Source organism: Lemur catta, chromosome 1, assembly GCF_020740605.2.
Source record: "Lemur catta isolate mLemCat1 chromosome 1, mLemCat1.pri, whole genome shotgun sequence".
NCBI lineage: Eukaryota > Metazoa > Chordata > Mammalia > Primates > Lemuridae > Lemur > Lemur catta.
Genome location: NC_059128.1, coordinates 76866473 through 76885775, shown reverse-complemented (window position 1 = coordinate 76885775; position 19303 = coordinate 76866473). Strand labels below are relative to the sequence as shown.

The following is a 19303-nucleotide window of genomic DNA, read 5'->3' as shown; positions in this document are numbered from 1 at the left end:
ACCAAGGTTTAAATCTCTGCTCTACCACTTTCTGGCTGTCTTGTTCCAGGCAAGTTACTTAACCTCTCTAATCCTGTTTCCTCATCTAAAGGATAGGAATAATAAGAATACTTGTACAACACTCCCCCACCCCCACTAAATTTGACTGGCTAACTAAAAAAAGAAGACTTGCCTCAGGATTGTGAAAATTAAGTGAGATAATCTATATATCTCAGAGTGCTTAGCATTGAATGCCTGAACAGTAGATACTCAGTAAATTTTAGCTACTATTACTCAATATTTTGAGCACCTACCACGGGGATCGCACCAGGCACACCATAGGCAGTTTGTAGAGAAAGTGGTTTTCACACTTATAGCTGTGATGTTTACTTAAACTTACTCATATTTCTGTGGACTCTGTGTGTAACATGAATAGTTGAAACAGCTGTAGCTTCTTTATAAAAACCTCCAGCTCATGGAGCTCCTTATAGTACTTATTGTGGGTGCTACTCACTTGGTATGTGCTATTTTACTCCTGTTTGTGACCTTATTTCCTCAGCTGGGGTCTACTGCCCTTCATGAACAGGAACTATGCATTAAAGTTTTCTTGTACCACTAACAATTATTGAATGGGTGCTTGATAAAAGTGTTTATTAATGAAAGTAACCATGCAAAGTATAATCTCGTCATTTAAAATAGGTTAAGAAACTAAATTGTTCAGAAATAAACTACAACTAGAAAAAGCATAGTATTAAGGGCAGCTGAACATAAAATTGTAGTATCTATGATAACTAACCATAGCTACAAAATATAATTGTCCTGGCCTGGTGCGGTGGCTCACACCTGTAATCCTAGCATTTTGGGAGGCCGAGGCAGGAAGATCACTTGAGGCCAAGAGTTTCAAGCCTGAGCAACATAGTGAGACCCCATCTCTACAAAACATTCTTTTTTCTTTTCTTTTCTTTTTCTTTTTTTTTCATGAGGACAGGAACAAGTGTCAGAAACAAAACATTTTAAAAAATTAGCTGGGCTTGGTGATGCGTGCCTATGGTCCCAGCTACTTGGGAGGCTGAGGCAGGAGGATCACTTGAGCCCAGGAGTTTGAGGTTGCAGTGAGCTCTGATGATGCCACTGCACTCTACCCCAGGAAACAGAGTGAGACGCTGTCTTAAAAAAAAAAAAAAAAAAATTTATATATAAAATTGTCCTTATTTTGAAAAAGCTGCATATTATAAAAGTAATAATTGGATGATAGGGACCCCAGAACATGCCAAGAAAGGGAGAAAAAAAAATATATTATATATATATATATATTATATATACATATATATATATATATATATATATTTTTTTTTTTTTTTTTGTGACCAGCCAGGCCCTCTCTCCCCACCTCAGCCCCCAGTGTCCCTAGGGGAAAGCAAGAGGAGCAGGCCACCCGGAGGAGGAAAACATAAATGTGTCAAATTTTTAATATTTCTGGGTGATAGGGGAAGTAAGATATTGTTTAATTTTTAACAAATTGAGAAATATAAGTTTAACTGTAGCATTTAAAGATATGAAAGCAACCACTATTAGAAATAAAAATAGGGCCAGGCATGGTGGCTCATGCCTGTAATCCTAACGCTTTGGGAGGTGAAGGTGGGGAAGATCACTTGAGGCCAGGAGTCACAAGGAGACCCGACCCTATGTCTGCAAAAAATATAAATATTAACCAGGTGTGGTGGCATGTGCCTGTAGTCCTAGCTACTCAGGAGGCTGAGGTGGGAGTTTCACTTGAGCCCAGGAGTTCGAGGCTGCAGTGAGCTATGATCTTGCCACTGTACTTCAGCCTGGGTGACAGAGTGAGACCCTATCTCTTAAAAAAAAAAAAAGAAAAGAAAAGAAGTAGAGGGGATGTTTGGTTGGTTGTGCCTTTAAAGGAAGCGTAAGAATTCCTTTAATTCACTAATGAAAAACTGTTTTTCTTCCAGACAAAATGAACCTTCCAGTAGCAGCCAAGAAATAAACTCTGATGACAGGCGACCCCAATGGAGACGAGAAGACCGAATTCCTTACCAAGACAGAGAGAGTTACAGTCAGCCGGCATGGCACCATCGTGGACCTCCGCAGCGGGATTGGAAATGGGAGAAAGATGGCTTTAATAATACTAGGAAAAACAGCTTTCCGCATTCTTTGAGGAATAGTGGTGGACTAAGAGGATGTTCTGGGTGGCATAAGGGTGTTGCAGGAGGCTCCTCCTCTTGGTTTCACAACCATAGTAATTCTGGAGGTGGTTGGCATTCAAGTGGTGGAATGGTAGATTGGAATCATAATGGTACAGGAAGGAATTCCAGTTGGCATTCTGAAGGAACAGGTGGCTTTTCCAGTTGGCATATGAACAACAATAACGGAAACTGGAAATCCAGTGTACGTAGTACAAATAGTTGGAATTACAGTGGCCCCGGAGACAAATTTCAACCAGGCAGAAACAGAAATTCTAACTGTCAAATGGAAGACATGACTATGCTATGGAACAAGAAAAAGTCAAGCAAATACAGTCAACAGAGATATAATTGGCAGCGGAAAGAAAATGACAAAGTTGGTATGGTTGCCCCATGTAGAGGTCCTTCTGAAGGATTTACAACTGATAAATTTCCTTCAGAAGGTTTACTTGACTTCAATTTTGAGCAGCCGGAAAGCCAAAGCACGAAACAGACAGACATTGGAGCTTCCAAAGTTAGTGGAAAGAATGTCAACGTAGCAAGGGAAAAGCCCCGACGCTGGACTCCATACCCTTCCCAGAAGACTCTGGATTTACAATCAGGATTGAAAGAAGTCACTGGTAACAAGTCAGAAATGACAGATAAGCCTTTCTTTGATTTTAGCTTGATAACACCAGGAACACAAGAACCTCAAAGTGATGAGACAAATAATTCCCCAACACTCAAAACACAGAAAGAAATATTTCCTGGATCTCTTAATCACAAAGCCACTTCTGACTGCACTGCTTCCTATGAGGTGGTGAGAGATTGCCCCATTACGGAGAAACCTGAACAAGAGTGTAACTCAGCTAAGATGCCGTCATTGAAATCCCAACTCCTTCCAGTTCCAGCCACTAAATCATTTCCTCAAAAGCAAGATTCAAAGAATCCCTCAAAAAACACCAGAACTAATTCTTTTTTCCCCGGAGAACATTCAGATCCCTTGAACAAACTCACTGTGGAAGACAACCATGGTTCTTCTTACATATCCAAATTGCGAAGTTCATGTCCTCGTATTTTAAAGGGTAATAAAAGTACATTTGGCACTCAAAAGGAATCTGATGATAATTTAAATGATACATTACGAAAAGCCAAAGAGGTGCTACAGTGCCATGAGTCATTGCAAAATCCACTTAACGCTTGTAAAAGGACCAGGAACTATGCAAAAGCAAGTAGGAATGTAGAAGAATCTGAAAAAGGATCTTTGAAAATTAAATTTCAAGTACATGCATTAGAAGATGAAAGTGATGGAGAGACATCTGACACCGAAGAACATGGAACAAAAATTGGAACCCTGGGTTCTGCAACTACAGAAGTTTTATCCTGTAGCACTCATTCTGCTGATGAGAAAGAGGGAGATGACCAAATCCTGAAAACATCAAGAAAACTATCCACTTCCCCATGTAATTCCGCAGTTCACCAGAAAGAGTCTGAGTTACAAATGACATCTGTGCCCAGTGCCCAACCCAGCTTACTGCTAGACTTGAAGACCTCTCTAGAAGACGCACAGGTTAATGACCCTGTTAAATCTCATGTAACTTATGAAACAGATGGTTTCGAGAGTACTAGCTTGGATGCAGAGCTTCAAAAAAGTGATACCAGTCAGCCCTCAGGCCCTCTCCTGCCTGAACTGAGTAAACTTGGCTTTCCTGCCTCACTCCAAAGAGATCTAACCCGGCACATTAGTTTGAAGAGCAAAACCGGAGCACACCTCCCTGAACCAAATCTCAATAGTGCTCGTCGCATTCGCAACATTAGCGGTCATCGAAAGAGTGAGACAGAGAAGGAATCTGGGCTCAAGCCAACCCTACGACAGATTCTAAATGCTTCTCGGAGAAATGTCAACTGGGAACAAGTCATTCAGCAAGTAACCAAGAAAAAGCAAGAGCTGGGCAAAGGCTTACCCAGGTGTGTGCCTTTTTTCAGTATCTGGGTTGTTTGTTTGTTTGTTTGTTTTTTGCTTTCTTTAAAAGTTACCCTTTGACCCTGGTCAAGAGAATTCTATCTGTTCCATTTAATTAAATGTTTGCAAAAATCCATTGTAGATGTCTGATTTAATATCAAAGAGTGACTGCTACTGTATGACAGATGGAATAAAGTTATTCCTAGTAGGAAATGCAGGTTAAAATGGAAGCACACCTATTTGAGAAACAGGCAGGGACATAGAAAAAAATCATCAGAAATCCATCACTTTGGTTTGTAGAGGCCAGAAAGTGACTGCATAAAAAAAAGTATGTCTATAAATCTATGTCTTTTTCTAGATCTTAATTTTGGAAGGACTAGTACAACTCTTAAGTATAACTTCTCATTACCTTTTACTTAGAACTTGTAAATAGTTACCACAAAATGCTTTCTTTTAAACACTTTTCTAATATTTTGGCTACTTATCTTATGTTGAGATACTAGACTTTTTGAAGGGTAAAGCAGTGTTCCACACAGGTTTGTTACTAGAGCATCATAATTCTGCATTGTAAGATAGAGGCCTCCAGGCTTAGGGAACATTTCTATCCTCATTGAAGTAATGGATTTATTTTGCCCCCTTTTTCTTTCTCACACCTTGTGAGTAGTACTTGAGATTATAAGTGCCTGGCGTTTGTAAGTGCTCAATAGTAGTTTTTATTTGTTTTGGTTTGTTTGCTTTTAGAAGTTACGTACTGTGTTTAATATAGAATTAGAGCTCCATATGAAATAAAACCCTCAATTTTTATTCCCTCCAATGTATTCTCATAGCTGTATACAAAGTTTCTAATCTAATACTTGTCACATTATAATATATTTACTTTATATCTGGATCACTTGTTAGACTGTGAACTCCTTGAGGATAGGAACCTCACTGGTTGACAGAGCCTGGCACATTAAAATGGCACCCCCCCAACCATGTGTCATATATGCTTTTGTTTTTTTCTTTCTTTCTTAAGGTTTGGCATAGAAATGGTGCCCCTGGTTCAGAATGAACAAGAAGTCTTGGATTTGGACGGGGAGCCTGATCTGTCCAATTTAGAAGGATTCCAATGGGAAGGTGTTTCCATCTCCTCATCCCCTGGATTGGCAAGAAAGCGAAGCCTTTCTGAGAGCAGCGTGGTCGTGGACAGGGCTCCTTCTATGTATAGCTTCTTCAGTGAGGAGGGCACAGGCAAAGAAAATGAGCCCCAGCAGTTGGTTTCACCCAGTAACTCATTGAGGGCTGCACAGAGTCAAAAAGCCACCATGCACCTTAAACAGGAAGTGACACCTCTGGCTGCCTCCCTCAGAACAGGTGAAAGGGCTGAAAATGTTGCTACCCGAAGGCGACACAGTACACAGTTACCCTCTGACTGTATGGTACCTTTGATGCATTCAGCAAAAGACCTGAACCAGGAGAGGTCTTCACCACCTTCAGAGAATCAGAATGCCCAGGAGAGTAATGGAGAAGGAAACTCTCTATCATCAAATGCATCCTCAGCCCTTGCAATCTCCAGTTTAGGTGATGCAGCCACAGATAGTAGCTGTACCTCTGGTGCTGAACAAAATGACAGCCAGAGTATTAGAAAGAAACGAAGAGCCACCGGAGTGAGTATGATTCCCTGTGATTTTTGTCAAATATCTCATGTGGCAACTTGGTTGTTTGTAAGAAAGATTTCAGTGTTTAATTTTTGTTGAGTATCTGGGATTGTGGTTCTCTCAACTCTGAAATAGAAGAATTGTGAGGCTCTTACTTTCATCATACTTGTTTCTTTCACTGAGTAATTCTACTGAATTAGATGTAATCTAATATGAATGTACAGTACCAGGAAAATATGAAGTCATCTCTAAAACTAGTCTCCAAGCCAATGATTCTTTGTATCACCTGACCAAGGGTAAGTCACATCTTCAGCTGTAACTTAATCTGTTTTGATAGGTGCATTCTATACTGCTGTTGAAGAAAGGCATTCTACTGTTGATTTGTAGGGCACGTATGATTGTTGGGTCTAGAAATGCTGGGCTTAACACTAGGTGGTTTTAATACTATTAGAGTGCATATATGTGAGCATAGTATAGAAATATTTTTAGTCTGTGTTACTCTTTCGTCCTTCAGTTACCCAGCCTGGCCTTCAAGAATTTTTTCTTTCACTGACACCACTTCTGCTTTTCTGGCATTTCTTTTGCTAATATTGCTTAACCCTCTCAGGATTCCTTTCTGAAAAGAAAGAGTTATGGGTGGTGATATCTGGTATCTGGCACCGTGAGAAAATGCGCTCTTTCCTTTAATACTCAGGCTATAAACAGTAGATAAGGGCATGGGTTTTAGACCTACTGCAAATTCCAACTCTGCTCCTTTGAGCTAGATACTATGTAGTGGTTATTGTTGGATGATTTGAAATACACTTTAAGCTGAGAGATTGTCCTATGACTAAGCTAGTATCTTGGAGCTTGTCTCATAGACTGTTTAGCTTTTTGTTGTAAAGGTTTTTCTTGCTGAAATTTAAAGTAGTACTATGCCAAAATGAAGTCAGGTGTATATATTACTGGCTTTGTCCATACTCCTACCTGTGCCCTACTTCACCAAGATAGAATGCTTTGCCTCAGCTCCATGGGCTTTACCACCTCTAGGATGCTAGAAAAGGACTTGACCTTGGATTCTGCCCCCCCCTTTTGTCAGATACATTCATTCAATTAAAATTTGAGTTTATACTATGTGTATTAGACTCCTATTGTCTTGTTGGAGATGGTAGCAACAGTGAAGAACAATGTTATGACTATCTTAGAATTGATTCCTGTTTCCCCTCTTAGATAATGGCCTTTACCTATTTATATTTAATATTCAATTTTCTTTATCCCCTCAGGATGGATCTTCTCCTGAACTCCCAAGTCTTGAGAGAAAAAACAAAAGAAGGAAAATTAAAGGAAAGAAAGGTATGGTGCAGAATACTCTGGTACAAAGAAGTTGTTCTTGTATCAATTCAGGTTTTTTACAGCAACTTTTTTTTTTTTTTGGAGACAAGGTCTTGCTCTGTCACTGAGCGTGGAAGGCAGTAATGCCATCATAGCTTACTGTAGCCTCAAACTCCTGGCCTCAAGTGATCCTCCTGCTTGGGCCTCCCAGAGTGCTGGGATTACAGGTGTGAGCCACTGCACCCAGCCAGCTTTTTTACAACACACATAGCATAGCTTGTGGAAAAGCAAGAGTCACAGAAACATACCAGTGAGGGAGTAATGCTCTTGTTGTCTTGCTTAAGGGCAGAGAAAATTGATTTCCTACTACACCCACTTACAACTATAGAAGGAATATGTGATACCACATAGACCTGTAAGCTAAAGCTAATATATCTCTTGGACAATATAAAGCCAGCAAGTTTCATTGAGCCTTATCAGTGGGATGAAAAGGAACAGGCCATTTAGTAAAATTTTGTCTCTTTTGACCATTTATAGCTATTTCTCTCACTTTCTATTTTTGAGGCATCTTGGTTGATATTAAGGAGAGATTATTAGCATTACTCCCTCACTGGTATGTTCCTGTGACTCTTGCTTTTCATTGCCTCTAGCCCAATTCCAGTATAATGGCTAGTGCAAGAAGTGATTGATGAGCCATGGGTGAATGGAGGTGATGGATAAGGGAGACGTCAAGGACAACCGCAGTTTCTGGCTGGGGTGACCAACTGCATGATGGTCATTTGTAGAGCTAGAAAACTCCATGAAAGGAGCAAGTTGAGGGTAGAGAAAGATGATGAGTTCCCTTATGGAACCTTTGACTTAAACGACCTTGGTAGAGATATCATAGTTGATAGTTGGATATGTGGGTCTGTAGGAGAGAGGTCTTGGCATATTGAATGGGAAAGAGAAAAACATAACGATGATAAATACACATGGTAGAACATTTTATTTAAAGTAAGTTACGTGTACTATTTTGAAGCTATGTTTTCTTCAGGAAGCCTTCTCTATTTTAAGCTACCAAACAGATTAGAAAAATATAGATTGGGAGGAGAGTGCAAACAGTCTAGGTCTGAGGCCCAACCTAAGCAAAAGCCGTGGGTGAAGAGGGTGGTAGATAAGGGAAGAATGGGAAATGAAATCTAGAACAATTGATTTGCATAGGACAGAGATTTTACCTGGGAAGGTCGTAGTGGAAGATGATGATTAGGTGAGACAGTATGATGTGATGGTACACTTGAACCTATGAGACACCTCCATCTCACCAATTCTTTTGGTTTCTAGCATTATCAGGTTTGACTGCATGTTTTGTGAGTTTTGATGAGTCTCCAGTGACCTATTGAGGAGAAAATTAAGACTTGTCCAAAATAATTGGTGTAGTTCATTCTTCTGAGGAGCTGTGTTATTAAAGGAAGTCTCCAGAATTAAATTGAACCTCCTTATGGTTTCTTTTGGCAGAACGTTCTCAGGTTGACCAGTTGCTGAATATTTCTTTAAGGGAAGAAGAACTAAGTAAGTCATTGCAGTGCATGGATAACAATCTTCTGCAAGCCCGTGCAGCACTTCAGACAGCTTATGTTGAAGTTCAAAGGCTCCTTATGCTCAAGCAGCAGGTAACATCATGTGGAAGGTTTAGTGAAAGTGGATCATCTCTGAAGCTTTAACCCTGTGACTGGAGTTGCCCCAAAAGCAGCAGCAGGAAGGTTCCCACAAGCAGTGCCCCAAACCATCCCAGGATGGGGCTGGTCAGGATTCCAAGGAAAGAAGCACTAAATGCCAGGGTGATCAGTCCAAAGCATTTATTAGGGGAACTTATTTACAGAATGGCTGGAGCAGCAGAGTGGGCTGCAATGGACAGTGAGAAAGGGGTGTTCTCTCTAGGTATGTCCACAGCAAGGGGGTCAGGATGTGGAGTTTTTATGAAGGAATTTAGCTCAGGGCCTAGAGCTACTTTCTTTCAGTGTTTTGGGCAAAAACCTAGATACCTTTATCAGTGCCTTGGAATGATCAAGGCCTTGGTTTGGGTTCAAATCTTCTGGGAAAAACCTCCAGCTGGCTGAGTCACAGAGTGGTCAAGGCACTCTGTGATTTTTCGGTCAAGGCACAGAAAGAAAGTGGGAGGAATTTGTGGGGGACCTTACGAGTTGGATTTCAAAATGCTTAACAAAATACTTTATTTTTAGATAACTATGGAGATGAGTGCACTGAGGACCCATAGAATTCAGATTCTACAGGGACTACAAGGTATTCAGAGGGCATCTGATGGTTTAGGCCCTCTATAGCTTGTTACTTTTTTGTTCTCTTTAGAGGGGAATGAAAAGTAGTCATGAAAAGCTCGTATGATTTCTCTCATGTCTCATTGGTTTCATACTTCTGTAGAAAGGCCTATAGACTGTACATCCCAAAGATTCTTAGCAATGGAAACAGTATGTCATTAGAAAGAGTTTTGGGCTAGGAATCAAAAGACCTGGGTTCAAATCGTTACTCTTCTGTTAGTAACCTACATAACTTTAGATAAGTCAGTTAAAATTTGACAAATCAGAATGTTGTAGCCTGTTCTGTGTGTAGCCTTGGTGGTTGTATAGGTTATATGGCATTCTATTTTGAAGTATTATGAGAAAATATCCTAATTATTTAAAATTCTCTTCTAATCTTTAAAAATACAGATTGGGTCCAAAACAAGTGACTTTTCAGATAACATTTTTACATTTAATATGTATGTATGTTTCTCATTCTAGAAACATATGAGCCTTCTGAGCAGCCAGACCAAGTTCCCTGTAGCCTCACACAAGAACAAAGGAACAGTAGATCTCAAACATCTGCTGATGTCACACTGCTGCCTACTCCCTTTTTCCCAGTTTTTCTGGAGCCTCCATCTTCCCATGTGTCTCCATTAACCACTGGAGCCTCTCTTCAAGTAACCACATCTCCTACTGTCCAAGCCCCTGGCAGTGTCCCTGCTCCAGACTCATCAGTTCAGATTAAACAAGAGCCCATGTCTCCCGAACAAGATGAGAATGTGAATGCTGTGTCACAAGCCTCTGCTTGCAATGTGTCCAAGGAATTACTGCAAGCTAATAGTATGTAAGCTTTTCTCTGGGTTCAGAGCATCCTGTAGTAGGACTAGGGCAGTTTTATATCTGTGATGTAAAGCCATACTTGCCCATTAAAACTAAAGTAATTACAATTAATTTTTCTTGGAAATTCCCTTTATACCAGGAGTATTATTTCATAATATTATTTTATTATATTTTATAATATAATAGAAATTTAAATATTCCTGACTTTTCTCTAATTTTCCCTGATTTAGAGTTACTGAGTTGACTTTGTATTAACACCTAAAAGGTTCCATTTATTAGGATAGGTGCAGAATTTATCTGGTTTTGTGAGATAAATGGGGTTAAAGTTGTTCAGCCAATTTTCTAGATAAGGTGTGTCCTCTGAATTTCTTAGTGCTTAACTGTCTTTATCATCTCAAATACAAGTCAGGATTAATACAAGCCTGAGAGGCAGGTGTCAAATGATGGAAGGCAGATGGCTCTGGGCTTTGAAATCATGTAATAAGAACGTGGGTGATTTTGAGAAATAGCCAAGGTTTTTACTCTTTTTATGAAATAACGCCTGGTTAGCATTTAGCTACAATTTCCCATTTTCCCTGTGTATGGCAACTTTTTGGACACCCTGTATATTGTTTCAGTCTTTCTTAAATCATTAAGTGTTACGTGTTTACTTGTAGACTTTGTACAAAGGAGAAATCATAGTCTATTATAACCTGACTTTTTCACTTAATATATCATGATCATTTTCCTGTGTCATAAACATAATTCATCTAAAATATTTTATTTTGCTAGTTGCATAATATATGAATAGTTGCATAATCTGGATGTACAATAATTTATATAATAAACCTTTTTTGAATATTTAATTTTTCCCACTTTTTTCATATTTTGTGTAACATTACATTGCATATGTCTTTGAGTTCATGTGTGATTATTTCATCAGTTTAAATACCTAGACATGAGATAAAAATGTCCATTTCCTTTGACTTAGTTAAGTCAGCTGACTTTTTAACTAATGTGTAGCTAAATTAGATGGGTGTGGGCAAAATGTGAAGTGAAAACTTCTAAGAAATAAAAGGGAAAGCACATCACCTAAGTAGATATTTAAGTGTCTGCTAAGAATAAAACATGCTGTTAAATATGTGGACATTTAAAAATAAGAAAAAAGATTGATAGACACAATTCCTGCTGACAAGGAGCTTTTGTTGGGAATAAGACATGCATGTTATTTATGAGATTAATACAAGACAAAGGGGAGTGAATGCTGTAACAGGAATGTGTGTGTAGGATATGGGAAACTGGGGTGGGATAACAGCTGTAATAGTTGTGGTTTTGTGAACATATCATTGAAACATTTAGTAGAGATTTAATCAGTGATAAATAATTTGCAGTTCGCAAGCATAAACAGCAAACACAAAAAAAGATGCGATAATGTTATTCTTCTCAATTCAGGAGAGATCAGTGACAGTTGTCCAGTTTATCCAGTCTTCAGTGCTACATTGTCCTTATCAGAGCTAACAGGAGGTTTCCATGAGCCTAGCCAAGAACTGAAGTTTTCTGTGGAGCAAGGGAATACCAGAAACAGAGAAAACTCTCCCTCATCCCAATCAACTGGTCTTCCTAGCATAAATAAAGAAGGTGAAAAGCCAACCAAAGTCAACAGTGGGTCTGAAGCCTGTACTAGTTCTTTCCTAAGGTTATCTTTTGCTTCAGAAACCCCTTTGGAGAAGGAACCCTACTCTCCAGCTGACCAGCCTGAGCAACAGGCAGAATCTACTCTGACATCAGCTGAAACTAGGGGAAATAAGAAAAAAAAGAAACTTCGGAAGAAGAAAACTCTGCGGGCTGCCCATATTCCTGAGAATAGTGACACTGAACAGGATGTATTTACTGCTAAACCTGTAAGGAAAGTAAAAACTGGAAAGTTAACTAAAGGGGAGAAAGTAACTACCTCCACTTGGGAAGACAGCAGGACTGGCCAGGAGCAAGAGAGTGTCAGAGATGAGCCAGATAGTGACTCGTCTCTGGAAGTCCTAGAAATTCCTAATCCTCAGTTAGAAGTCGTGGCCATCGATTCTTCTGAATCTGGAGAAGAGAAACCGGACAGCCCATCTAAAAAGGATATTTGGAACTCTCCAGAGCAAAACCCCGTAGAGACTTCTCGTTCTGGTTGTGATGAAGTCAGCTCTACCAGTGAGATTGGCACTCGCTACAAGGATGGCGTCCCTGTAAGGTAAGGGTCTTGCATTGGTCCTATCAGAACAGCTTTCACCGATCTCAAGTATTTTTTTAAATAAAACCTTTAGTTATGATCAGAATTTGTTTAAAAATCGGAATGTAGTGAAAACAGTAGGGGTTATGAATATGGAAGAATGAAACCTTGGCAGTGGAGATTTTCTGCTTTCTCTTTTGACATGTTGTAAATATTCACTCTGCTTTTATTTTCCCTCATATAGAAATTTCAGATGGAAAAACTGATCTCTTATACCATTTCTTTGCCCAGTGTTTAGAAAAATCCTTTGCATCAGGAAATTTTTAGTTTTGCTACCTGTCCTTTTCACATAGATGCTAAGAAGACTTTTGCTGTTATTTTGTAGTGTGGCAGAAACTCAGACTGTGATCTCTTCCATAAAAGGATCAAAGAACTCTTCAGGTATTGGTTGTTAAGTTTTATTTAAATTAACCACAGGAAGAAAAAAAGACTTGTAAATATTGGAGCCAGGGTTTAAATCTACTTAAATATGTTTATAGAATAGGAGAGGGGGAGGGGTTTACTACCAAGAGGATTGCCTTGAGCAGCAGTTCCAGTATCCCTAAAACCTCAAATTCTGGCCTTTCCGGTTACTTATTCTCATCTCTGTTATCTGGCTCCCTTATCTGTTCAACTAATTAGTATTAAGGTTTCACTGGTTCTAGGGATTTTTGCTTTGAGAAGAAACTGCTTGGCTAGGCGTGGTGGCTCACGCCTGTAATCCTAGCACTCTAAGAGGCCGAGGCAGGAGGATCGCTTGAGGTCAGGAGTGTGAGACTAGTCTGAGCAAGAGTGAGACCCTGTCTCTACTAAAAATAGAAAGAAATTAAGCCTGGCCCTATGGTGAGTGTCTGTAGTCCCAGCTACTCAGAAGGCTGAAGCAGGAGGATCGCTTGAGCCCAGGAGTTTGAGGTTGCTGTGAGCTAGGCTGACTCCACAGCACTCTAGCCTGGGCAACAGAGTGAGACTCTGTCTCAAAAAAAAAAAAAAAAAAAACAAACTGCTTAAAGAATAATGCCTTACTCAAAGAAATAACTGTTTGGAAGCAGGGGAGATGGTGGGGGAGAGATTGAGTACCTTCCAAGTATCACGCAAAAGCTCATTATGTCTATCTTTTTTCTAAGTGAAAGGCCTAACCTGCCTTCTCTTGTTATGGAATCTTCATGGTGAAGATCTTTAAGGAAAACTGTGGTATTCTGCTAGGGGAACTAGTTGTAAGGAGATATTTTGATTTAATCCAGGGACTACTATATGGTAGGTAATGGTTTTTGATTTTCTTAGTATCTTTTCAGACTCTAATAGCCATGTCTCTGAAATTCATTCTTGTTTCTAGAAATATCTTCAGAGCCAGGAGATGATGATGAACCCACAGAAGGAAACTTTGAGGGACACCAAGCTGCAGTGAATGCAATTCAGATATTTGGGAACTTATTGTATACCTGTTCTGCAGATAAAACTGTTCGAGTTTATAATCTGGTAGTAAGTTGATGTGACATTTTTGATGTTTTTGGTTGCAGGTTTTAGAAAATCTAGCTCATACTCTCTTAAACAATAAAGGGAATTTATTGGCTATCCAGAGGAAGGGGTGGGCTTTAGACTAACTTTAGATGCAGTTGTTCCAATAGCTTAGCAGGGTCACTGGGGACTTAATTTCTTTTTGTGTCTCTACTCTGCCTTCTCTGATGTCAGCTCTTTGTACAAGCTGGTTCCCTTCCTGCTCACAAGATAGATGTCAGGAGCCACTGGACTTTCTCTTCCCTCCCACCACCCCAAAAGAGTCCTGTGTTTTATTCTGTGAACAGTCACCTGTGGCAGAGGAGGATGGGATTATACTAATAGGCTTGGGCCAGTCAGGTCCTGGCCTTGGAGCTGGTGATGGGGTCAGTTGCATAACAGCTACATAATAGAGGGGGGATGGAATGAATACTGGAGCAGTATTAGAGGGGGCATTTTTCCCTGACAGTTGATTAATTACAGAATCCAAATTATTAAGAAAGGCAATGCTTTTCCACTACCTCACCACCTCACGCTTAGAGTAATTTGATGTTGATTCTCAAAACAATGAACTTTTGAGTTTTGAATTTGATATATGCCAAACTAATTCTGTTTATCAACAATGATAGCCAAGAAACTTTAGGAACATTATGTTGTCTGAACAAGCACCATGAAAGTATTTAAAATTCCTGAAGTTAGTGAAAATTAAAAAGTTAGGTGATGAACCAGGAAAATGTGTTTGGTATACATAACAGAGATGTAAGTTCCTTTAGCCTAATGATATGAATAGCAACGGGAATGATTGAAAGAAGGAAACAGTGGTACCAGGAAATATGAAGATCTAGGGGATTGGGTCTAACTCTAACTTTCCAGATGTATGTGTATGTATATATGTACATTCTAAATAGATCTCAGTATGTGCACAGAGATGACATTTGGGATAGTCCCTTATGAAACCACACTTGGACCACTAGGACTTGTGATAGCACATGACATGTTTTTGAATCCCATGGAGCATTCTCACAAGCTGCTGATCAAATGCACAGCTTTTCTGGGTAACTAGCTGTAGTTTAGATTTGCTAGGTCCTTGGTCCATATGTTGGAGAGCCTTGCCCTAAGCATTGATTAAAGTTCTGGTCTACCTTATACTGAATTGCCCTAAGTATTTTTGGTATGGCTTAGCTAACGTATGGTTGCAGATACCTCAGGTACATGTGACTGTTTGCTGGGCAGTCAGTGAACAAATATTTACCAAACACCTTTTGTGTACCAGATTCTACTCTAGGCACTGAGGATACAGCAGTGAACAGAATGTTTTAGCTTCCTTTTGTTGAGGAATACATTGTCTAATCCTTCTATTTCCCACAATCAATGATGTGGTCTGTGCTTGACTTCAGAGTCGGAAATGTATTGGTGTCTTTGAGGGCCACACCTCCAAAGTGAACTGCCTCTTGGTTACTCAGACCTCTGGGAAGAATGCTGCCCTTTACACCGGTTCCAGCGATCACACCATTCGCTGCTATAGCGTTAAGGTAGGTGAGTCCACAGAAATCAAAAGTGATAATATTGAGCTGCCTTTGATGGATTTACTGTGTGGAGTGAAGGCACTGCAGCAGGTGCTTCACTCTACACATCTGACTTTCTCTTTTTTGTATCTGAACCTATTTTAGCACATTGGTATAACCTTAGGTCAATATGACACTTAGATGTAAACCACATTTTCTGTCTCTCTCCACCAGTGATTTTTCATTTCCTGCTATTAATGATGGAACTTCCTTGGTCTTTTCCACAAATATTACTCACATCATATGTCAAAATTAATCCTGGGTAGAATGAAATGTTTAAAATTTTTAAACCTGCAGAATTAGAAGTGGATAATCTCCTCGGAGAGTTTTTTAAACCTAAATGCATTGAAAGAAATGTGAGAAAATTGCATTAAAAATTATATACAATGTGTTCTTAATTTCTTTAAAAGATAAGTATATGAAGCAAAATTTATAGTGCTATCGTTAGGTTTATAACATATCTAGATGCAATATATATAATGATAACAGGAACATAAAGGAGGAGGGAATGGAGCTGTATAGGTTTTTATATTTTACTTGAACCAAGCTAGTGTGGGTTCTTATATTTTACTGGGAATAAGTTGGTATTAACTTGAAACAGATTGTTATAATTTAAAAATGTAATCCCTAGAGCACTGGTTCACAACTTTAGTTTGCATCAGGATATCTGGACAGTTTGTTAAAACGTATTATTGGTCCTCACTCCCAGAGTTTCTGATCTAGAAGGTTTGGGAAACAGCTTAAGAACTGATATTTCTAAAAGTTATGTGATGCTGATGCAACTGGTCTGGGGACCACACTTTGAGAAAGACTGCTCTGGAGCAATCACTGAGAGAATAACGCAGAGAAATAGAGCTTAAAGATTCAATTGAGGAATTAAAATGGCATACTAAAAGAATATTTTACACAGGGTAGAAGGAAGAATAGAGAATAAAAATGAAAAAAAAAAATAGAAAGCAAATAGCAAATTGAAGACCTAAATCTACCCATATTTAATAATTAAATGTGAATAAGCTAACACTAAAATCAAAAGGCAGAAATTGACAAGGTACAGAAGTAACATCAAAATCTGTGCTGTTTATAAGAGACACACTTTAGTGGCTGGGCATGGTGGTGCATACCTGTAGTCCCAGCTACTTCTGAGAGTGACGTGGGAAGATTGTTTGAGAATAGGAGTTCCGGGCTGCAGTGAGCTGTGATTGTGTGACTGCATTCCAGCCTAGGTGACAGTCAGACCCTGTCTCTAAAAAAAAAAAAAAAAAACCAAAATCAGTAGCAGAGGCTGGGCAGGTTGGTTCATGCCTGTGATCCCAGCTACTCAGAAGGCTGAGGCAGGAGGATTGCTTGAGGCCAGGAGTTCAAGACCAGCCTGAGCAACCTAGTTGAGACTCCATCTCTAAAAAAAAAAAATTTTAAAAGAAAAGATCTAGGAAATCTCCAAATACAGGAAGACAAAATAACTTACTTCTAAATTACTGTGGTTGAAAGAAGAAATCACAAGGGAAATTAAAAAATATCTTGAACTAAATGAAAATGCAACATATCATTTGTGGGGTACAGCTGAAGCATTGCTGAGAAGGAAATTTATGGTTTTAAATGCTTGTATTAGGGCTGGGCATGGTGGCTCACTCCTGTAATCCTAGCCGTCTGGGAAACCGAGGCAGAAGGATTGCTTGAGGTCAGGTATTCGAGACCAGCCTGAGCAAGAGCGAGACACCATCTCTACTAAAAATAGAAAAAATTAGCTGGGCAACTAAAAATAGAAAAAAAAAATTCCCCAGGCATGGTGGTGCATGCCTGTAGTCCCAGCTACTGGGGAGGCTGAGGCAGGAGAATCGCTTGAGCCCAGGAGTTTGAGGTTGCTGTGAGCTAGGCTGATGCCACGGCACTCTAGCCCAGGTGACAGAGCGAGACTCTGTCTCAAAAAAAAAAAAAAAAAAAAAAAAAAAACTTGTATTAGGAAAGAAGAAAGGTTTAAGATCTAAGAAAACAGAGAAAGAGGAGAAAGTTAAACCCAAGATAAGTAGAAGGAAGGAAATAAATAAGAGCAGAATGGAAATCAACAATATATAATAGTGACAAACCTAGGGAACAGTCAATGAAACCAGAAGCTAGTTCTTTAAAAAGATAAATAGATAAACCTTTAGCCAAATTGATCAAAAAAGAGAGGAGACACAAATTACCAATGTTTAGAATGAAAGGAGGAACCTCATAACACCATTATTCACTATAGTTATAAAAAAAGTAAACAATATATCCATTAACTGGTAAATGGATAAATAAAATGGGTTAATAGTATATAAAAATAAATGTGAAACAAATGTATATAAAAAGTGGAATAGGCCGGGCGTGGTGGCTCACGCCTGTAATCCTAGCACTCTGGGAGGCCGAGGTGGGTGGATCTCTCGAGGTCAGGAGTTCGAGACCAGCCTGAGCAAGAGTGAGACCCTGCCTCTACTAAAAATAGAAATTATCTGGCCAACTAAAAAAATATATATAGAAAAAATTAGCCAGGCATGGTGGCGCATGCCTGTAGTCCCAGCTACTCGGGAGGCTGAGGCAGAAGGATCGCTTAAGCCCAGGAGTTTGAGGTTGCTGTGAGCTAGGCTGACGCCACGGCACTCACTCTAGCCCGGGCAACAGAGCGAGACTGTGTCTCAAAAAAAAAAAAAAAAAAAGTGGAATAATACAAGGAACAAAAAGTTAATACATTTAGAAACATGGATGGATACCAAAAACATGCAAGGTGAAAGAAGCCAGCTGTAGAAGACCAGACTATATACTATATATTCTCTTTATATGAAGCACTAGAAAAGGCAAAACTATTGTGGTTAGGGGGAGGGGGTTGACTGAAAGAAGGTACAGTGGAAATATTCTGAAAGTTAATATTGGCAGTAGTTGCACAACTGTATATTTCACCAGAACGTATTAAAATGTATATTTCACATAGGTGAATTTTATAAATTTTATTATATGGAAATTATACTTCAGAAAACCTGTAAATTGTAAGCATATTTTGGCAAAAAATAGGCTTACATAAAAATAGAGAAAAATAATTTTAATATAAGATAGGACAAAAATAGGGTTAATATATGTTGTAAAGAGCTTATACCTTTAAATCCCTATACGTACATTGGCATAAGATAGAAACAGGTTTTTTGTTTTGTTTTTTGTTTTTTTGAGACAGTTTCTCTGTTGCCTTGGCTAGAGTGCCATGGCATCAGCCTAGGTTACAGCAACCTCAAACTCCTGGGCTCAAGCAATCCTCCTGCCTCAGCCTCCTGAGTAGCTGGGACTACAGGCGTGTGCCACCGCACCCAGCTAATTTTTTCTATTTTTAGTTGCCTGGCTAATTTCTTTCTATTTTTAATAGATACAAGGTCTTGCTCTTGCTGAGGCTGGTCTCGAACTCCTGACCTTGAGCAATCCTTGCCCCTCGGCCTCCCAGAGTGCTAGGATTACAGGTGTGAGTCACTACACCAGTCAAAAACCGGTTTCTTAAAAAGAGAAAATACAAATAACTTTTGAAAATAATATAGTTTTGTCAGTAAATGCAAATTAAAACAAAAGTGCGATGCCATTTTGACTCTTAAAATTAGCAAAAAATTTAAAAAGATTTTTCAGTATTTTTAAGATTCTAACACATAGTATTTGACATAGTAGAACTGTACATTAATGTAAAAAATTTCATAACCATTAAAAAATTGTTTTTAGAAGCAGGGCCTCGCTCTGTCGCCCAGGCTGGAGTGTACTGATGCGATCATAGCTCACTGCAGCCTCAAACTCTTGGGCTCAAACGATCCTCTTGCCTCAGCCTCCTGAGTAGCT

The 19303-nt window shown here is 39.2% G+C and overlaps 1 protein-coding gene across 1 annotated transcript in view; it reads left to right on the top strand.

Annotated features, from left to right (window-relative positions):
• ZNF106 (zinc finger protein 106) overlaps positions 1–19303 on the top strand; it is a 65799-nt gene that overhangs the window by 31752 nt on the left and 14744 nt on the right. Inside the window, exons 5-14 of the mRNA XM_045539437.1 lie at positions 1950–4127; positions 5138–5768; positions 7022–7091; positions 8565–8719; positions 9290–9350; positions 9845–10186; positions 11618–12398; positions 12763–12818; positions 13750–13895; positions 15308–15442. Of these exons, the coding sequence (XP_045395393.1) occupies positions 1950–4127; positions 5138–5768; positions 7022–7091; positions 8565–8719; positions 9290–9350; positions 9845–10186; positions 11618–12398; positions 12763–12818; positions 13750–13895; positions 15308–15442 (4555 nt within the window). The remainder of the gene's footprint in view (positions 1–1949; positions 4128–5137; positions 5769–7021; positions 7092–8564; positions 8720–9289; positions 9351–9844; positions 10187–11617; positions 12399–12762; positions 12819–13749; positions 13896–15307; positions 15443–19303) is intronic.